The 18,823-nt window shown below is 38.6% G+C and overlaps 1 protein-coding gene across 1 annotated transcript in view; it reads left to right on the forward strand.

Annotated features, from left to right (window-relative positions):
- The first annotated feature begins 1,634 nt into the window (after positions 1 to 1,634).
- LOC124176861 (fibrillin-1-like) overlaps positions 1,635 to 18,823 on the forward strand; it is a 62,567-nt gene continuing 45,378 nt past the window's right edge. The window contains exon 1 of the mRNA XM_046558658.1: positions 1,635 to 2,118. Within this exon, the coding sequence (XP_046414614.1) occupies positions 2,067 to 2,118 (52 nt within the window). The 5' untranslated portion in view covers positions 1,635 to 2,066. The remainder of the gene's footprint in view (positions 2,119 to 18,823) is intronic.

The raw sequence follows: 18,823 nt of genomic DNA on the forward strand, positions 1-18,823 counted from the left end.
TTCATTCACAAATTTCATCATCATCCGTGTCTTGCATAATTATAATACTACGAAAAAAATCAACGCCTTATTCTACGCAATTATCATTTCGTGCGAGTACGTTGAATACTTTAGTCTATCGAGTATTCTCTTACAGTGGGACTGAGATTACGACATTATTATAGGCGGCCCAGGTGGTATTGACTCGATCATCGATTAATCCGATTATGATCGATATTGGCAAGTGTTTGAAGCCGCTTAAGCCGAAAGCGGACGGGTGGTAACCGGTACTGTACATCGTTAAATTGATTTTCCGGATGATTTTTTAAAACTTATTGCCGCGGTATGATTAACGCCGATTTGCAAGAAAGAACATACTGTGAACTCTTGTATATCGAGATTAACAACCGTGATTACCTCCCATTGATTGTCCGGACAGAATCTAATTCGTCATGGTCAAATATCTACGGTATAGTTCGAAATAATGTGATGCCGTGATTAATAACTGAAAACGTTGGGCCATTTATATGTATATGCGCTATATGCTTACGTAAATTGGTTAGAATTAATTCAGATTACGTGCAACTGTTACACGTGCTGTAACAAATATATCTACACAGTTTAGATATTATACTTATATGTATATACATACATATAAATGGGACCGTGATTCTATACGAAGACAGATGTGGAGCTAGCAATTTATACTTGCTTATAAGCGAGAGCTGAAAACTGTAAAACTAACTGACTGACAAGATAACTGATTTATTTGAACATCAACGTTGAACTCACATTGATAATTTTTACCTGCGACAAAAAGATTTTCATACATCGAGAATAAAAAAATTGTTCAATGTTTAATCGTGAAATTTTCTAGCAGGAATGATACAGTTTGCAGGTTCATTGAAGATTGATGTACATTTCAAATTTTCACTTGGCATTTCATCAGATCTAAAATTGTCACACCGTATTTTCAGGATTTCTCTGGACTAACATACGTATATCCCCTAATTATACAAAGGTTAGTTTTGAACGACTGTTCCCTTGCAAGCGCTTTTTATCACGTGAACTTGAAACCCACGCGTTGTATTGAAAAGTCCCTTTTTCGATTGTACGTCGATCATATCGGACGAAAATCGAGATAATCTTCAAGTTCCGTTCTCGCAGTATTGCTTAATTATTTCTGCATGCATATTACATTGTGTGAGACTTGTTTTTTTTTTTTACATAGATTGAGTCTAATGAAAACTTAAAGTTTGCGATTATTCAAGGTTGTATCCATCCGTTACATCAAGAAAAACGAATTCGTTAGAATTACACGAGAACCGCGAGTATTCGACGTGTTCCGTACAAGATTTTTGAGCGACGTTAAGTTTAACGATCGGCAATCGGACTGGTTTCGCTTGAAAATGTTCGCTGCAAGACGACTTGACATCTGAATCGTTACGAGACCGAAGTTGCAGCTGTGGGTTAAGGTCAAAAACATTCGGGTTTACTTACGTGACCCATAGCACTCGTCGAGAAGGCCTGCATGGTATAACGTGGCAGAATCGGTATCTGCTCTGTCTCAACCAGCATGCCTCCACGACACTGGTAGGCCTGTGAGTTCGGTCTTCAGCCTCAGTTCTCGAACCGCCTCAGTGCCGAGCTGGTCCATAACTTGGCCGATCGCAGCATCCGGACCACGTGTATCGTTCGGCTTACGATTTAGCGAGCCGATTCTTGAATGAAAACTACAGCGATTAGGAATTGGCCACGGCTGTGCGGCACCGGAAGTTAAACCTCGAGGGCCGGAGGATCGAGAAAATTTTCTTCTTTTTCATTTTCCACAAATATTGTACGGCTTTCGAAGATACGCAACATTATCTTCATCCGCGCTTCAGATTCTCGTTAATGTGATCAGGGAAATTTTTGAACTATCGATTTTTGTTATCGGTTCAATTTATCGCGAAAAATCGTTGCAGACGTTTGAGAACTTGCGATCAAAAATGTATATTATCATACGTAATTTCGATTAGCATAATCGTGAGTTGAACGGTGATCACATTTTAGTGGAGTGAAAAGTTGCATGTGCCGATTATAAGACGATGACTTATCGAACCGTGATTCTTGGACTCATCTTTTTCTCGGCCGCAGCAGGTATAATTACCATCTACCTCTAATCGTTTTATACTCTTTATTTCTTCTCAGTATTTTACCTCTGTTTTTATGTCCATGGAAAAATTATAGGATTTTTTTCATTCTTAATGTATCATTCTTTTTATAGCAAAAAGAACACATTCAATTGGATTGATTACTTTGTCAAATACTGCATGTTTTTAGAGAACATTCAGACCTTCTGAATTTTATAACACTTGTTTCAGCTTATTTACTATTAGCGATTAATGATCTATCCATTGATTAGACTGATTGTTTTGTATCAAAGTGGATGGAAATGACGAAATGAGTATAATTTTTCAGCAAAACTATTTCCCTGCTGTAACTTACTTCCATGTCGACAATTGGTTCAATGTTAATTCTAATTATTTAATTTTCTACTGCTAAGAAAATAACTTACCACGCTAAAAGATCTCGAGAAAATCTCCAGTTTTTATTCATTTCAGTACGTTCGTTTCATATTCATTTCCACATGTAATTACTCGCATGATTGTTTGATGGTCGGTGAGATGAAATGTGTTTTAGAAAAATGTAATAAGAACGCGACTGACATCGAATTAATCTCATCAACTTCGTTAAGGAGTGCCAATCGTTCAGCTATGGGAAAACACTTGAATCTGTCGAATGATAGATCCAAGAATTCTTCTGACGCCACGCAGTAGCTTGCATGGAGGAAAACCAAACAAATTCTGACAGCGTGTAAAATCGGCGAAAGGCGATTTGTGCAACTCTAAATTAATGCCCTCGAACGAGGCGTCCTGAGCGAGATTCAGCATCGACCGAGTATTTAAGGGGTCCAGGTATTAGTTTTAAAAACTGCTGTTACATTGCCACTTACAGAGCATGCGCGTTCCTCCGCTAACGAGCGCTACGAATTGCTACACCGTGAGCTTTAAGAGCCGAGATGCTGCACAGGGTGTATCAGCATGCCATGCACCGAGTCTCTCGGGTGTACAGAGGAAGCTTGCGTCAAGTGCAACTTGTTCAAGAAAAAGTTGGACGTGCTGCTTCGCCCCTTTGCTCGTGCTGAGTGAAACGAAAATAGCATTAAGATGAAGAGAAGTGGAAGAGGAAGAAGAGGAGAGGAGAATTAAGGAAAATATTACCCCGTTTCGAGGTTTTATTCGGTCGTTAAAGGGAACGTTAGTTTCTTTGCCCATTTTTATTATCATTTTCCTTTTTCACACGTTATACTTGGAAGCTGCCACACAGCGATATCCGTCTCCTAGAAACTGTTGGACCGCATCCTAGTAATTTTTTGTCGTAGGTATACCATCCAAGTACCGAGTACACATTGACGCACCGGGTGTTAATGTTTCTTTACGAATAATATGTACCACAGGAAGGAGACGCGCGATCTTTTTATCTCGAGCATACACCGGTATAAGCGCATGGTTTTATTGCCACTTGGCAAACACACGCCATAGATAATAATATACCTTTTCCTTTTCACCTCTTGTTTTCGCTTTTCACACTGTATACACAAACTTTAACCACCGCGATATCTGGGCCACGCCGCTTCGGGACGCTGTTTGATTATGTCAAACCATTTTTAGAAATATATGGATCAGGCGGGTTACACGGTCTCCGTCTTCCTACATTTTCTTATCAATATCGCCGGAGCTTCGGAGCTTTCCTCGTTCCTTGAATCGCTCGGGAAAAATCACGGTGAGCTTCGCGACGTTAGCGAGAATCGCGGAGAGTACCGAATTGAAAAAAGTAGCCCAACACGGTGTTTTACTTTTTATTTTCCACCGAATTACCCGAGTTATGGCCTTTTCGACAAAATGTTTCGTGATATTGTTAATAATAGAGATATTATACGAGTAGTTGTTTAATCTGCAATTATCGAGCTACTTTTTTGGCTCGCAAGCTCCAACGGGGGTAAAATTATCTTTTTTTTTCGCTATTATTATACCTGTACGTTGTTTCATGCCTGGTTTAATTACCATCGATTAGTCAACGACGAAACGCAGACCTCTTAACACCTGGAAGCCTCTCCACGTCTCTTATAACACAACGCTGCGCACGCTTCCTGAACCGAGCAGCCGGCTTACCGGCACTTGATGTGTTGTGGCTCGTATGGACTGCACTCGTGTTCGAGAATTGTGTAATTTACCTGAAACACAGCGTCTTCCTTTCAGTCACTGAGTAGGCACGCTGGGTTGAAAAAAAAGGACATGTGAAAACAATAAAGACAAATTGAAGCTGGGTTGAATTGTCAGTAAAAAAATGACGCCCATCTTACTGTTTCGGTTATTTTCATCCGATTATCGACTCTCAAAGTCTAAACAGAATTTAAATCGATATGCAAAAACAGGTCTTCAAAAAAAAAAAAAAAAAAAAAAAAAAAAAAGGTGAAAGGAAGGAACTTTTTATTTATTTTTAAACGTACAGTATTTGTAGGGGGAAATTTTTTCGAAAATATTCTATGATTATTGCCCAATTGTAAATTGAGCACTTTTCATCAATGAGGAAATCTCAGAATATACACATACTCGGTGATCAATGGACAGATGTTCAGGCAACTTTATCATCGCGGTATCGAAAGTGAAATCCGTGTGAACGCAGCCTAACAACTCGTTCACGCTACTTTTCCACGATGCAGTTTATTTTCTCTTTATCGGTCCTCGGCTTTAGCGGCTTCATCCGACTAAATATACCCGGGTGGATCTCGCCGAAAGACAAAAGTAACTTGTTGCTATTAGCAGATACTAGCGTCAAGACGGTATAAAGGAGTTACCGGCTCGACGAAGAAGCTATTTATCCATGTGGGGTGAATAGGAAAATTATCGAATTCTCACCGTCTCTGGAGATAGTGAAAATATTTTTCATAATCAGTGACAGAAGAAACTGATTTTGCGTTTCAATTACCAAAAAAGGATCGACAATCCTAATTATTCAACGGTTGCAACGCAGATAGTAACGTTTCGATTCGCTAATATCAATTAAAATCGTGATACATAAACTCGTAGGTAGAAGTGAGATGGTTCATTTTTAATACGATTTTTCTTTCCTGTATTATTTATTTATTTATTTTTTTCACCACATGCCGACTGTTGGGATTTCACTGTAAAAACACGAGTGTATTTCAGGTAGTTTCGGGTGAACTGACGGTGGAGGGAAAGCAGTGCAGGTTTAGCGAGTTTTTACGGAGAGGTCAGACCTCCGAATAACGTGCTTCTCAGACGTTGCGTCACGCTGTAAAAGCCGAGGAAAAATAGCTACTGTGCGGTATTAGGGGCTCAGAGGAAGGCACTTATACGCGTATACCTGAAAAGTTTTTAAACCTCGTTAGTAACTTTTCAATGGTTAAGCCGACCTCTGAATCAGAGCTTTTCTTACTGCACCTGTAAAACTCCAAGAGCATAACTTTTCATCATAGGTACACCTTTTTACTTACATCTACGGTAAGTAGCGAGGATGCTTAAGTACGTACAGGCATTTATACAGACTCCGGCTCAGCATCGTCTGGGTCAATTTTTTTCTCATGATAAATATAAGCCGCTGACGATAAGAAGAATCAGGATTTTGGTTGGCATATCTCAAACGCACTTGTCAAAAAAGTAAAAAAAAAACAAAAAATTATCTGTACCCTTGAAAATGAAGGTACGATATTTTTGAAAGAGAAGAAGAAAAAGAAATTGAAACGACAAATCGAAACTATATGAAATTCATATCATGTGTCAAAGCCAGGGTAGCGTAGTTGGGATTAAACATAATCGTGAGTATTTAGATTCGATTTAAAAATTTTACAGGTAGACGATTTTCCTCGAGAAAAGTTTTCTCTGAACTTTGATGAAAGCTGTCGGAAATTTTTGCCTCGCATGGGTATATATATATATATATATATATATATATATATATTATTCGTTCGAGGATCAATATTCCAAGAAGTGGAAATGGATCTGTCCGTGCTACTGAAAATTGGATGTTTCGCTTACTTCCGATTTCCGAAGTTGATTTTTTTCCTGAATTTTTTACCAACGAACAAAAAAAAAAAAAAAAAGAAACAAAAACTCTTCCAAGAGTTCCAAAACTGCAGCGAGTTTTTCAATGAAAATTTGATTGAATAAACGGGGGTAAGGCGAAAGTTCGATGGTCTCTCTGAGCTTTTGGAACTTCTTTTATTCGACGGAATATACATATATATATATATATATATATATATATATATATATATATACATACCCTTGCAATTATTTACGATATATTTAAGTTACGGGTAAAAGTTTACTTTATCTCTCTCTCTCTCTCTCTCTCTCTCTCTCTCTCTGAACAACTCTTAACTCTTCGAATAAGCTCGAACCTTCGCCGTGATAAAAGTTTTCAATACGTATCGTCATACGATACGCACGTTTGTAAGGCTTTTGATTGTTTGACGCGTGTGTGGCAATCCGTACGGACAACTCGATACCGTTCATTTTCTATGGCTACATTCAGTCATGCGGTCAAGTTCACTGCATTTGCATTTTAATTATCAGGAGCAAAAAAAAATAAAAAAAAATAAAAAATTGTTGCCTTTACCGGCTATATTATCATGTTGAACCGCATTCGACGCGTGACTCGTCTACAAATGTTTCAACGCAATTACAGTCCGATTTTGCATACGATGCTTGAGCCTGTTTACGGCCCGGTTTACGGAAATTTTTGAGGAAACGTTCGCACCTCGAATATTTTTGTTCCAAAAATATTGAAAATTTCCGACAATTAACCGTAAAATTGTTTGTGAAAATTAGTCAGCCAGAAAGAAGGTCTAATGAATTTATCATTGATTTTGAAATCAATGAATAGAATCGCGACGTACTTCTGTAAGCCGGGAACATAGATTATTCTGCAGATACGTCAATGATCGAAGAGCGACCGAGGCAAAATTTTTAACTAATTCAACACCTGGCAATTTGAAAGACTTGCACATCTACCGAATTGTCCATACAACGATTCATTGATCCCATTAAAAATTGAAACCTCTCAGCGAAATGTCTGAAAGCTCTCTCTCTCTCTTTAGACCTTCTGTACACACATGGGTTTGTACATAACACGTGTAGAAAGGTACCGTAAAACGTGAATGTACAGGTAAACGATACATGTATAACAAAAATGTCAATATACATGTGATTGAATAATTTCGCCGCATATGTATTTAATATATGTATACGTACACGGTGTAACATCGAAGCGTGGCGCCTTGCCCGGAAGAGCCATTTTAACCTACACAGGGCTGTCGAAATATGAATTTACCCTCATCTTTGCAACGGACAGGAGAAGCCGACAGTCGATGGTAGTATAGTACGTCCGCGACGCGTACGCATTACGGTGATTTACATATGCCGCGCTATATACGGAGTCAAATATATATACATACATATATATGTGTGTATGTAAAAGCAGAAAATTAAGACGACGAAGGAGAACGGAAAAAAAGATACGAGGGGAAGTGAAGGAAAAAGAAGATAACTCGAGACAAAAAGAAACGGTAGTTGAATAAGCGTCGCCGAAGGCCATGGCTGTTCGTTGACAATCTCTTTAAATCTATACGTACTCTGGGTCCAGCTTAACAGCCAGGCTCCGAATTGACAGGCCACTCGAGACGCGCCGCTGCCTTCACGGATCTTTTATTTTCATTGTTTTTTTCTTTTTCAAATTTCACATCTTCCCTCACCGATAATCAACTTTCGTAACACGCGATTGCTCACGATTCGATGACAATAATCGAAAGTGTATTATAACAATAGCACCGCGACGTCGGGTAACAGATATTAATATAACATCGAATTTCTGTTAAGTGATTATTATTATTATTATTGTTGTTGTTATTGTTAATCTCTAATTAGCGGGAAATAATATTCCGAAATTACGAGACTATGCCAGGATTTTCATTAAATGTAGTTGCAACGATTTCGTTTATTGCCAAACGATTATACCTCAAATTCCGTTCCTCGGTATTTGGACCGACCCTTTTCCTGCTTTCTCTTTATTCCCGGCTCCTCGCAGCATCGGTTCGTTGATAATGGGTTCTTATCGTTCCTTCACACGCCAGGAGAAGGGCTCGAGAGCATTTTTTCGACCTCTGTTCCCAAAGGCCGCATCCTAGGTTGCACACAATGTATTATATATTTTTGAACAGCTTCATCTCATTCATTCCAGCGGTTCGTGAGCTAACTTTATCTGCGATATATTCATTTTAGGGGAACCGGATTTCATCACGCGTCATTATTTTGTATTATATATATATTATCCTTCTGTGACGGAATATCGTAAAATGTATAATCCATTGTCTGGAATTATTGCAATTCTGCAGCCTTGCGGAAATTCCCATTAGAAGATAATGTTTTCGGTGATTAAGCCAGACGCAGTATTCAAAGTCAAGCTTAATACTTTAATTAACGCGATACAAATATATGATTTTTCGATGTTTTTTTAAATGGTTTTATTTAAAAATTTATTTACACAAGTCACTTATCAGATTTTATATTTGTTATTAAGCACCTAAATCCGAGAACGATTTTTCAAATTCACTTTGTAACACGATTATTTTCCGATTACAAACAGCCTCAATCTCCTCGCCGAGCCGTTGCTTGTTGGCGATGATTATTATAGTTTCATGCGACGGATTCACCCGACCTGGGAACAATTCCGCAGTGAATTACGCTCCGAGAGGCATTGTTCGTAACCCCGCATCGGTTGTATGAACTTAGTTCGTACGTAGAAGCAATCTCAAGACTTCTTGTCGTTGTAAAGCCTGTAAACATATGTTCGTTAACTGCATATGAAACTGCGGACCAGACACCTCGTATCTAGGGTATGATAAACTTGCGAGGGAAAACAACGATTACAGATCCGGTATGGAGGAGGAAGCAACGCTTCGAAGAAATTCCAGTCGGTACAATTAGTGATGGAATATTGGTGACGAATATGGATAATTAAGGGCAATTATTAATCGAGGAGGAAACTGGTGAGAAAATTATTGCTCAGGAATAGAAAGAGAAGAATTGTGGACAATTGTTTTCAAGGATATAATAAGGATAATTGAAGACAGCTATCAATTAAGGACGAAACCAGTCAAAATAATAAGGACAGTTTAGGGCTAACCAGGCAAAACTGTGTTGGAAAAATTATTATTTTCAAGGGGGATTATTGAGAAAGTTGAGGACAAGGAGGGCAAAAACTAAGGACAAATAAGTACAATTAGGGTTATTAATAATTGATGAACAAAGCTAATGAAAACAATGGTTAAGAACCTTGCGGATAAAACTGTAAAACAAATATTATAACTTTAAAGGTGAGTAAAGGTCAGTTATCAATTAGTTACACGACTAGTTTTAAGGACAAAAACTATGTACAATTAAGGATAATTAATAATCAACGAACAAAGCTAACAGAAATAACAGTCAAGGACTTGACGAACGAAACGCAGGTGAAGGAAAATTATTACTGTTAAGGAGAATTGAGAAAAATTAAGGATAGTTATTGGTCGATTCAGAAAAAGTAAAAAAAGAAAAAAAAAGCGGTAATAAAAACAACAGTTAAGGACTGTACGGTTGTTGGAATTAGAAATTTGTCTCTAAAAAAGGGAGGAAGGAAGAAAAGCGAACCGTCGTGAGTCTCTCTAGAAAGAAATTGCGCAAATCTAATTATAGGACAATATGATTAGCCATATTCCTTGGTAGCACAGCTAGGCGCCGACGTACGACGCGCCCATAATTGAATCCATGACCCGACGGTTGCTGGTCCAGCTGCAGCAGCCCATCGGCTTCGAATCACGTGCCTGGTATTAAACAACGGGCACACGGGTTCCCTGCCATTTCCTCGCATCGAGATTAACACCGCGTGATTATTTCTCAGTCGCGGGTGTTTTAAATTCCTATTCTCCCTGCCCCCTCTCCCCAACCTGCATACACCACCGTCCCTCTTTACATCGTACCGCAATTCACATGCAATTATACACGAGCTTACTGCTTTCGGATTTAACGCCGCCCATGACGAAATTAGTCGCTATTCGTGGATTGATTGTCAAAAGTTGAAAATCGCTTTTCAGGAAGCACGCTTTGCACTTTAAACGTTTCCGGTATACGCGAGCCGTGTTATTATGGTGATATTATTTTTAGAGAGGTTTCATAGTTTTGAGGAAATTATTGGGCAGTTTGAGTAAATTGAACCTTTCGAATTCGCGTGAGGGCTGGTAAAGGGTTGGAGTAAATAAAATTGAAATAACCGAGTGGAAAGTGTTGGTCGATCGTGAAACGGTAAACGCAAAATTATCAAACAAATGATTAATGGCTGATTTCGTTCGAATTTGCAGTTGATCGCGTTCTTTTTTTTCTTTCTTTTTTTTTCTACGCATGTTTAAAAACTATGCCGTCAATCTTGTCGGTATTGTATTGAACTTTTGTAACCTCGGTATATTCTTGAATAATAAATATCCACCGAATTACAACACGCTTCGGGCGTTTGGAAAATTTATCAATAACGTACGGCGGTACCGTTCAGTTTCTTAATTACTGGAATATCGCCGCTCGCATTACCCGAAGTTAGATCAATTATTAATTTACAGGCATTTAATTGCTTTTTAGGACTGCTTTGATTTCTGAGAAATTAAACTTTTTCTCGCTTCCCGAACTCGATTAGAAGTAGGCACATACCTGTTACGAGGTATTGTTTAATACGCAAAAAAATATCACATGAAATATGTATCATGTTTTTTAAGCGCGAGAAATTAATAAGGAAAGAAGAAAAAAAGAAACTTGTAATAATAATGATAATGATAATAATAATAGTAACACACGTTACACATATTATAACAATATACGATAGCGGGTGAAAGTTGGATCGTATTGTATTCAAATGCAGTTGGTAAAATAGTTAACCCGATAAATCTAAGAAACGAGGCGTCACCCTGACACTTCTCTTTGCATGTGACGAAAAATCAGCCTCTAGGCCTGCGATCTTACGAGGCATGTATGTGAAACTAGCCATAACAAATTTACAACATACACGATCACGTGGAACTGGCTATTTCCGTGTCTTTTTTTCTTTTTTTTTTTTTTTTTCTCTTCGTTTTTTATACTGCAAAATGAATCCGCGGTCTGCTCGTCCAGATTTAACTCTGCGGTTTCTCGAGAGTCCCGCGTGAAACTAGAGACAGGCGCGTGTTTTGACATTGCTCGTGATCAACGGATACCGCAACACGTTTTTGGAAAGTATATCATCGTCGTGCGTTACACTAACGATTCGAATGCACAAGCATCTCGATTTTACAAATAACGAGACAAGAAGGAAATTCTTCGATCTCTGTTTCGACCATTCCTTGGCACAATAAATACCCCCGTCTTCCAAAAGTAAAGAGTTTTTTTTTTTTTATTCATTGCAATAAAGGTGTGGTTTCACTCCATGACTAAAAACTTTGCTATCCGTTGATTATTTTGGTGAATCAGATGATATTTCTTTGAATAAAAGAATAAATAATAACAAAAAATAAATGAATAAAGACAAGTGGCTTTAGACAGGCCATGAGCCAGCCCTCGAACTATTCGTTCTCACACTGCAGGTTCCAAGTTCATAGAGAAAAAAAGAATAATAAAAATTTATTACTATTAAGGAGAATTGATGTGATATACCGAAACCTCAATTTTTCATTTGCGGGGTGATCGCAATAACTTCCTTTTTTCTCTAAAAAAACAGAAAAACCGGACGTTGAAAAAAAAGATTCCTTTCACCGAATTTGCCAACTTCAACAAATCTTACCTCTGCGTCTGTATTCTACGGACGATTCTACTTATATCGGAGATATTTTCATCCCGTATCAACCCAACCCAGCCGTAAAAAATTACGCCCGGCCGAGTTTGAATGTTTGAAGAGAGATAGAGGAGGGAGTAATTGGGCGGAAGCGAAGGAATAAGATTATCAAAACAATTGGGGAATAATTTAAGATGCCCCGGTATTAATTGAATCGGTAATTTGTGCGGTATGTGATCGGCACGGTTAATTACAGCTGTCTCGCGAATGATGGAGGGCCTGGGCTTTGTGCATTGCTCACGATGAAACCGACAGCCTCGGCTACAATCCGGCTGGTTACACGCGTTATTACACTCGCCGCGAGCCTCTGACTTGAATATTTTCATCACGTTATCAATCATGAATTAACAGATCGGAAGAGCCAGTGCTGCCGTTCGAGAATCGGGCCTCCACGTTACGCCGCACTGGGAAAAATTTCGTTCGTTACGGTACGCCAGAAAATTCTAGTCAAATGATCGGTAGCTTCGAGATACAAGTTTGAAAGAGGCTGCCTAAGTGCCTGAAATAAAAGTCTTTTTCAAAATTGAGACAAAACGTTTCTTTTCATTTTAATAAATTTTAATAAATAACCGCGCAACGAAATATATATATATAAACTTGTAGCCTTTTTTAATTCTCCTCTTCAAATGTCGTTGGAATTACGAGAAAATGTGGCGCAGCTAACTAATTGGTGTGATTATGACTGTCGGTATGATTAAGTTTCTTGGTTGTTGCTAAATTAAATCTGATTGATTAAGTAGCAAAATTTTTTGTTCGAATAAAGTTTTAACGTCAATTTATCCGTGGATCAATATCAAATTATCGTAATAGTTACAAAACAAAATATAGTACGAGTTAACATAGCCAAAAATACTATCAAAAAATTTTTAACTTTCTGTTTACAGCTAGAAAACTAATTTTCATTTTATACCTACAACCATGTTTCTCGGTTGTGATAAAAAATGAAAATAGTCAAGAACGCGACTATAAAAATTGCCACAGTTGGAATAATGTTGGAAAGAGGATTTTTTGACTGAAAAATAATCCATTCTACCGATATTTAGGAAAATCCTCTTCGATTTTTAATACCGATTAGTTCGTTTTTGTGGCAATGTCATCGCAATCGGTGTGAAAAATTTATGAATCAACCAGCTCAGAGCGATTTTACATTTATTAGATTGACAATTGAAGAAGATTAAAAAAAAATTGTGCAGACTTTCTACTATGATGTATAACGCATTATATTAACCTAGTGACTTGATTTCTTTACTGCTGGATTGCGGGTGGTAATTTGATAGAACTGTGCCAAGGCTTGTGAAAAATTATGCGGCTTACAAGCTCCGTGCGAGGAACGTGACCGCGGCCACGAACTTATGATTATTAATCAACGCCGGAGGATCTATATTGATCTCGACAGGGCCAGATCCGATTTAATACGACTTGATTTCATTACCGGTGTCTGTCTGCGTGTGCATCGAACAATCTTTGAACAACAATGCTTACCGACAGCTTCCCCCTGTCAGCGGAAATCATTGAACGTTCGATGTTCGTATTGCGAATTGAATTTAACCTGCGAAGCTTTCGGCTGTTTTCTGCAACGCGAAAAAATCTAAACAAGATTGAAACAATTCACACCGTAATGATAAGTTATAACGGAACATTATAATTTAATTAGCTCAAATTACATATTATATTGTTCTACTGTGATTAATTACTTCAAATTATACGTAACGCTAGGACAGAAGGCGGGGGGAGGGGGAGCTTGAACATAAATGTTACGTTACTTTAAAGTAACGTAGAATCTTACGTGACACTAGAATATTTCACATCCGTTGATAAATACACTAAAAATGTATTTGAATATGATTCTAAAAAAAAAAATTCCTGGGGAGACAAAAATTGCCAAAATCAGCGTCAAGTAACATTTGAACGGGGTGTTGTACGTAACATTTTGTATGAAATCACTTTAACCACGTAGGTCAGAATTGTATGCGATGAAAATTCGTCGGTGGAAAATGAAAGGGATAATAATAATAAAAATGTTTGGGAAAATGATCGTGAGAGATAAATTTGATGTTGAATTTCGCGGGCGTTTACAGAGGTTACGAAATACACACTTCGACACCTCGTACGCGCGCGGCTTCCGCCTCGAGCGATTTATCCGCACGTGAAAAATTCACGGTGAGATGCAAGTCGCGTCTGCTCTGAGCCAAATGGAAAAACGTTGTCTGACGCTTCGTGCAGCGCGGTAACAGGGTTCGAAACGAGTCGGCGGAAGGATCGACCGGAGGATCGAAAACCGGCGGCATCAAAACCCGCAAAGTGAAAATGTACGAGTCAAACTGCTCTGCGGAAAGGGAACGAATTTTCCACCAGCTTCGTTTCACGTTTACGCGATAACAGATAAAACATTATTTATATTAAATTTCACGTTGTAAAATGACGAGAAAAGAAAAAATTGTTCTTACTAGCAATCGGGGGTAGTTTTTTCAACAAAATTTAAATTGGAAAGTAATATATAAGTCATTCGTTTCGAACCTCGAAAATATTACGTGATCTTCTCATTTCACTTTTTTTTTTTTTTTTTTTTTTACTGGACTGTAAACGTTGTAAATCCTTCGAAGCGAGGAGTGCGGTTAATATACCAGGTAGTTCGCTGTTCAAGATTCTTTTCTCTTTTTCTCGCGAAGGAATTTGTTTTTCAGGAAAACTGAGTTACGTTTCTCTGTCGAAAAGTCGTGTCTTCAGAAAAACACGCTCTTATCGCGTTATCGAATGTACGTGCAGTGCTTCGGTATTGTTGAATTCTCCCGAAGCACAGAGTAACAAATTAATTGATTCGTCAATGAAAGACGTCAAAAGTTTTAACGAACGAAAAACGGGCGCGAGAAATGCATAATAAAATGACGAAATACCGGGAACAATATAAAAAATGTAAAAAATTAATCAATCTTGGACATCTGTTGAAAATGAAGAAAAGTCCCATTTTTCAAAGAATTAGTGCTTGTTGGGAAATGGCGAACCATTTCCCCGCTAGTGGTGAAATATTTTTCCACTAGTGGGGTAAAAACCGTTTTTCCCCCCGGTGAAGAAATGGTTTGCCATTTCCCAACCGGCACTAATTAAAAAAATAATAATAAGCCGAAGTCGCCTATTTTCACGTCTCAGTTGTGAAAAATAATCAGCCTTAGTTTTTGCGTAACACGAAACGTGCGATACACGAGGCGTCGGATGGTCATTTAGCCTGACGCCAACAGTCCCTTTCTATTTCACGCGTACAAAGCTTCGCGACATTTGATGCAAATTACTAGAACGAGGGTACTGGGCTAGCTGAGCGAGCATCAAATTAGGGTCAATTCGTCGACGTTGTTTGTACGGAAGGCGATAAAACAAATTGTCGAGGAATTCCCCGTTGCCATAATTCACACTGCCAACTGTCGAACTCGATCAACCGGTATACTTTAATTACGAGTGCGGCGATTCATTTGCGCATGTCTATAACGCGTACTTTGACCCGATACGAAAAGAACTTCCTAAATTGTTACGGTCGTTAAATGTACGTACGCACAAGCGGTTGGTGTTGAGATGGAACCGTAAGCGAGGAGCAAGATGTAAATGATTCCCATATTCCTGCGTTGATTCGACGAATCAAACGAGGTCAGAAAATCTATCCGATCGCAACTAACCAAATTCCAATTCACCGTTGTCCGCACTTACGTCTGGAATAATTTGTCGCGGATGAATATTGGTGTCAGGACAGAGTGCAGACCACAGTGTCTAAAGGTTAACTCACCGATAAAGTAGGGATCTTTTATTTCAACTATGATTTACCGCTTTCTTATTGCCCTTAATGATCCCACACTCCGAGCTTTACGCGCGACCCCATTCTGACGGCAAGAGCAATTACACGTTACACGCAACTTGTTTCAAATGTCATACGTTATATCGTTCATTGCTGCTCCAAATGTCTCACTCAAGCTATCGACTCGTCAATTGCTAGAGATATAAGCTGACGGTAGTTCAACCCTGAAGGAAACATTCCTCAATTTATCACTAGAATAAACCAACCTTATACGCAACCTCGATGAATTTGGTACGGATTGATGGCAGTCTGTGAATTCTTTCTCAATCTATTTCTCTCTCTCACTTTCTTACGTTACACTGGAGAGTACTGGATGAGCGAAATTCTTGTCACACGATGATTGGACACTCCGTAACATCGAGAAAAAGTGATCATGAACGAGTAGAAGTCGCATGAAGTTACTCGAATGAACCAAAAATAATAAAAAAAAACTCCGACGAATTGCTTGAGCCAGAAATTGCTCGTCAAAAGACTAAGTAGAGTCTCGCGCCAAGGAAGTCATGCGACATACATCGACAATTAACTATCTTCGGACTTTTTCTTTGAATTGTGCTACGAGACCTAGCCTCTCTCCAAATTTCACGATTCCAGGTAAACCGAAAGTGCCCTCTGGATTTTTATTTGATCAAAATACTAGACATAAATGGCCGTATCTTTTGATTGGGTTGACCTGGTAGCTTGGATTTTTTACACCTCCAAGGGACCGCGGACCTTGATGTTTGACGTTAATGTCAACTTGACACCTCGACCCGTTCTTGAGATAAAGGGTCTTGACTGACGGACGGACAAGAAAGTGTTCCTGTAAGGGTTCCGTTTTTTTTCCTTTCGATAATACCTAGAGGCAAGTCTCTTTACAGCGAAGAAATCCGAATCCACCAAAGGAGACGATTAGTTGTCGCGTTGGAATGTCTTTTCCTTTGGGTTTGTGGAATGCCGCGCCAAGTTCGCAGATGCGGTCTCGGCATTCCTCGCGACTGTTCACGTCGCTGGTGTCAATGGTTTCAGCAGCCTCTTACACAACAAGATTCCTCAGTATCATCACACCCTCCGGCTATGTTTCGGAAGCAGCTCTATTACTCATACCGCAGTGCATGGGGTCACCTATCGCCTCGCGAACAGCTCTGTAATTTGAGTCGCAGATTTAACATCTGATTTAGTGATACGAGCAGCTCGCTCGTGTATTTTCTTGCTAGCCGAATGATCACGAAGCCGTGAGATACTCGGCTGTATCGCGATAGATTCTTACAGCATAACGATGCCGATAATCGCAGGATTCGTTGCTGGATTTCAATCGGTCGAATCTGAAGCTGAATATTTTTGAAAATTTTTTGAAGCTCGGCGACTAGTTCTGGGGATGTGATATTACTTTTGGATAAGCAGTTGTTGCTTCGATAGAATTCGACTTATTTGGGGTTAGTCACGGTTTTTTTACGTCTATCTTTTTACTCTTTTTTATTCAGACTGTACACTCGATCATGCTTCTGCAAAGACGAGTAAAAACCCGTTTTTCAAACAATATACATTTCTAACTTGACGAAATATTTAACAATGACTATACAGCTTTATTTAAATACATTGGAAAATAAGTATTCGGATAATTTACTCGATTAACATGGTTGAATTTTTACCTAACCGACATTTCGAGATTCTCCGTGTTTTATCACCGTGGATATTTCCACTAATCGTATGTATAATATCCGCAAAACGAGTCGACAAAATAATTTATAATCGTAATAAATGTCGTAAATTTCCGGCGTAGGAAATTTTGCAGCTCTTTGACTAGTGTTATTTTCGAAAGATGAAATCATTAGAATCGTGGGAGTCTATACAGGATATAAAACTGAATGGATTTGAATTAGCAATTCAATTCGACGCTGTTCAACTTCCTACGAAGATTCGTAAAGTACACGTGCTCGCTAACGCTTTTGCGTATGTTCAACACCAGTTTCCGCACACACTTTCTTAGACCTGTAAGATCCAAGTATGCATATCTATACCGCGACTCCCACATTTCGCCTCTGAAATCACGAAGATCAACGAGGTTTTCGTCAGTTCAATGACACTCCGTTTCCTGTGTTGGAATCAATGTTGTTTTTATACCGCATGGCAATAGGAATATCATCATTCTAAGGTGAACCGAATTTAAGTCTAATTCAATAACTCGTATTAGTTTCAAGCATCGAGAAACAGGAAAAGCCGTTTATCCTCTGTTACCCAAACGAAATTGAAAAGTACAGGAATTCCGATATAATTTTCAAAAATTCTCGATCACAGAATAATTCTTCAATTCGCGATAAAGTTACAAATTTTACGTGAAAGCTGAAGGCAAACAAATTGCGACCGATGTAGAAGTTAAATATTGACTGATACAACGGGTTTGAATGAATAATTTAAAAATTCGAGCCAAGTAATATGATCCGATATTAAACTTCACGACAAAGAACGTAAAACAAAAAAAAAAAAAAAATGTATGTTTATTTCGCCCATGTACAGTTACGTTTCTAAGCTATTACGATACTCATAAAAATAGCCAAATCCCACGCGGCTTGCGAGAGACGTAAGGAATGAATAGTTAATATCCTTTCCGATTAGACGTTTAAATTTCAGGGTCTTCCACGGAATGCATCCGTCACTAAAAAATATTCCACTCCTTGACGAACGATGGCAGCTGTTATCTAAGCTTTTTTATCGAAGCAGATTCCAGCCGCGGTGATGCCATATTTGGCTTCGGATTTACTCGGCAAGGATTTCCGCAGGTAATCCGCGCCGGTCTTAAGTTACGCTTTACGGTCTGTAAAACGATGCTCTGTGATGTCAACGAGGAGATTGAAGATTTGGATGAAATTATCCCGAACAGCTCCCTTTTCCTTCCTTTGTTTTTCCTTTTTCTTACTCATCTTGCAGTCGAGATTCGCGCCCTGCTTGGAATCGATATTGAAGAAATTTTTAGCGAGATAAACGGAAAAAGAAAAATCGTAAATAAAACAATGTAAAACCTTAGGCTGCTTTCAACCTTAAGCTTATGAAAATATTGCCTCAAAGAGCTAAACG

This window comes from Neodiprion fabricii, chromosome 2 (genome assembly GCF_021155785.1).
Source record: "Neodiprion fabricii isolate iyNeoFabr1 chromosome 2, iyNeoFabr1.1, whole genome shotgun sequence".
Taxonomy (NCBI): Eukaryota; Metazoa; Arthropoda; class Insecta; order Hymenoptera; family Diprionidae; genus Neodiprion; species Neodiprion fabricii.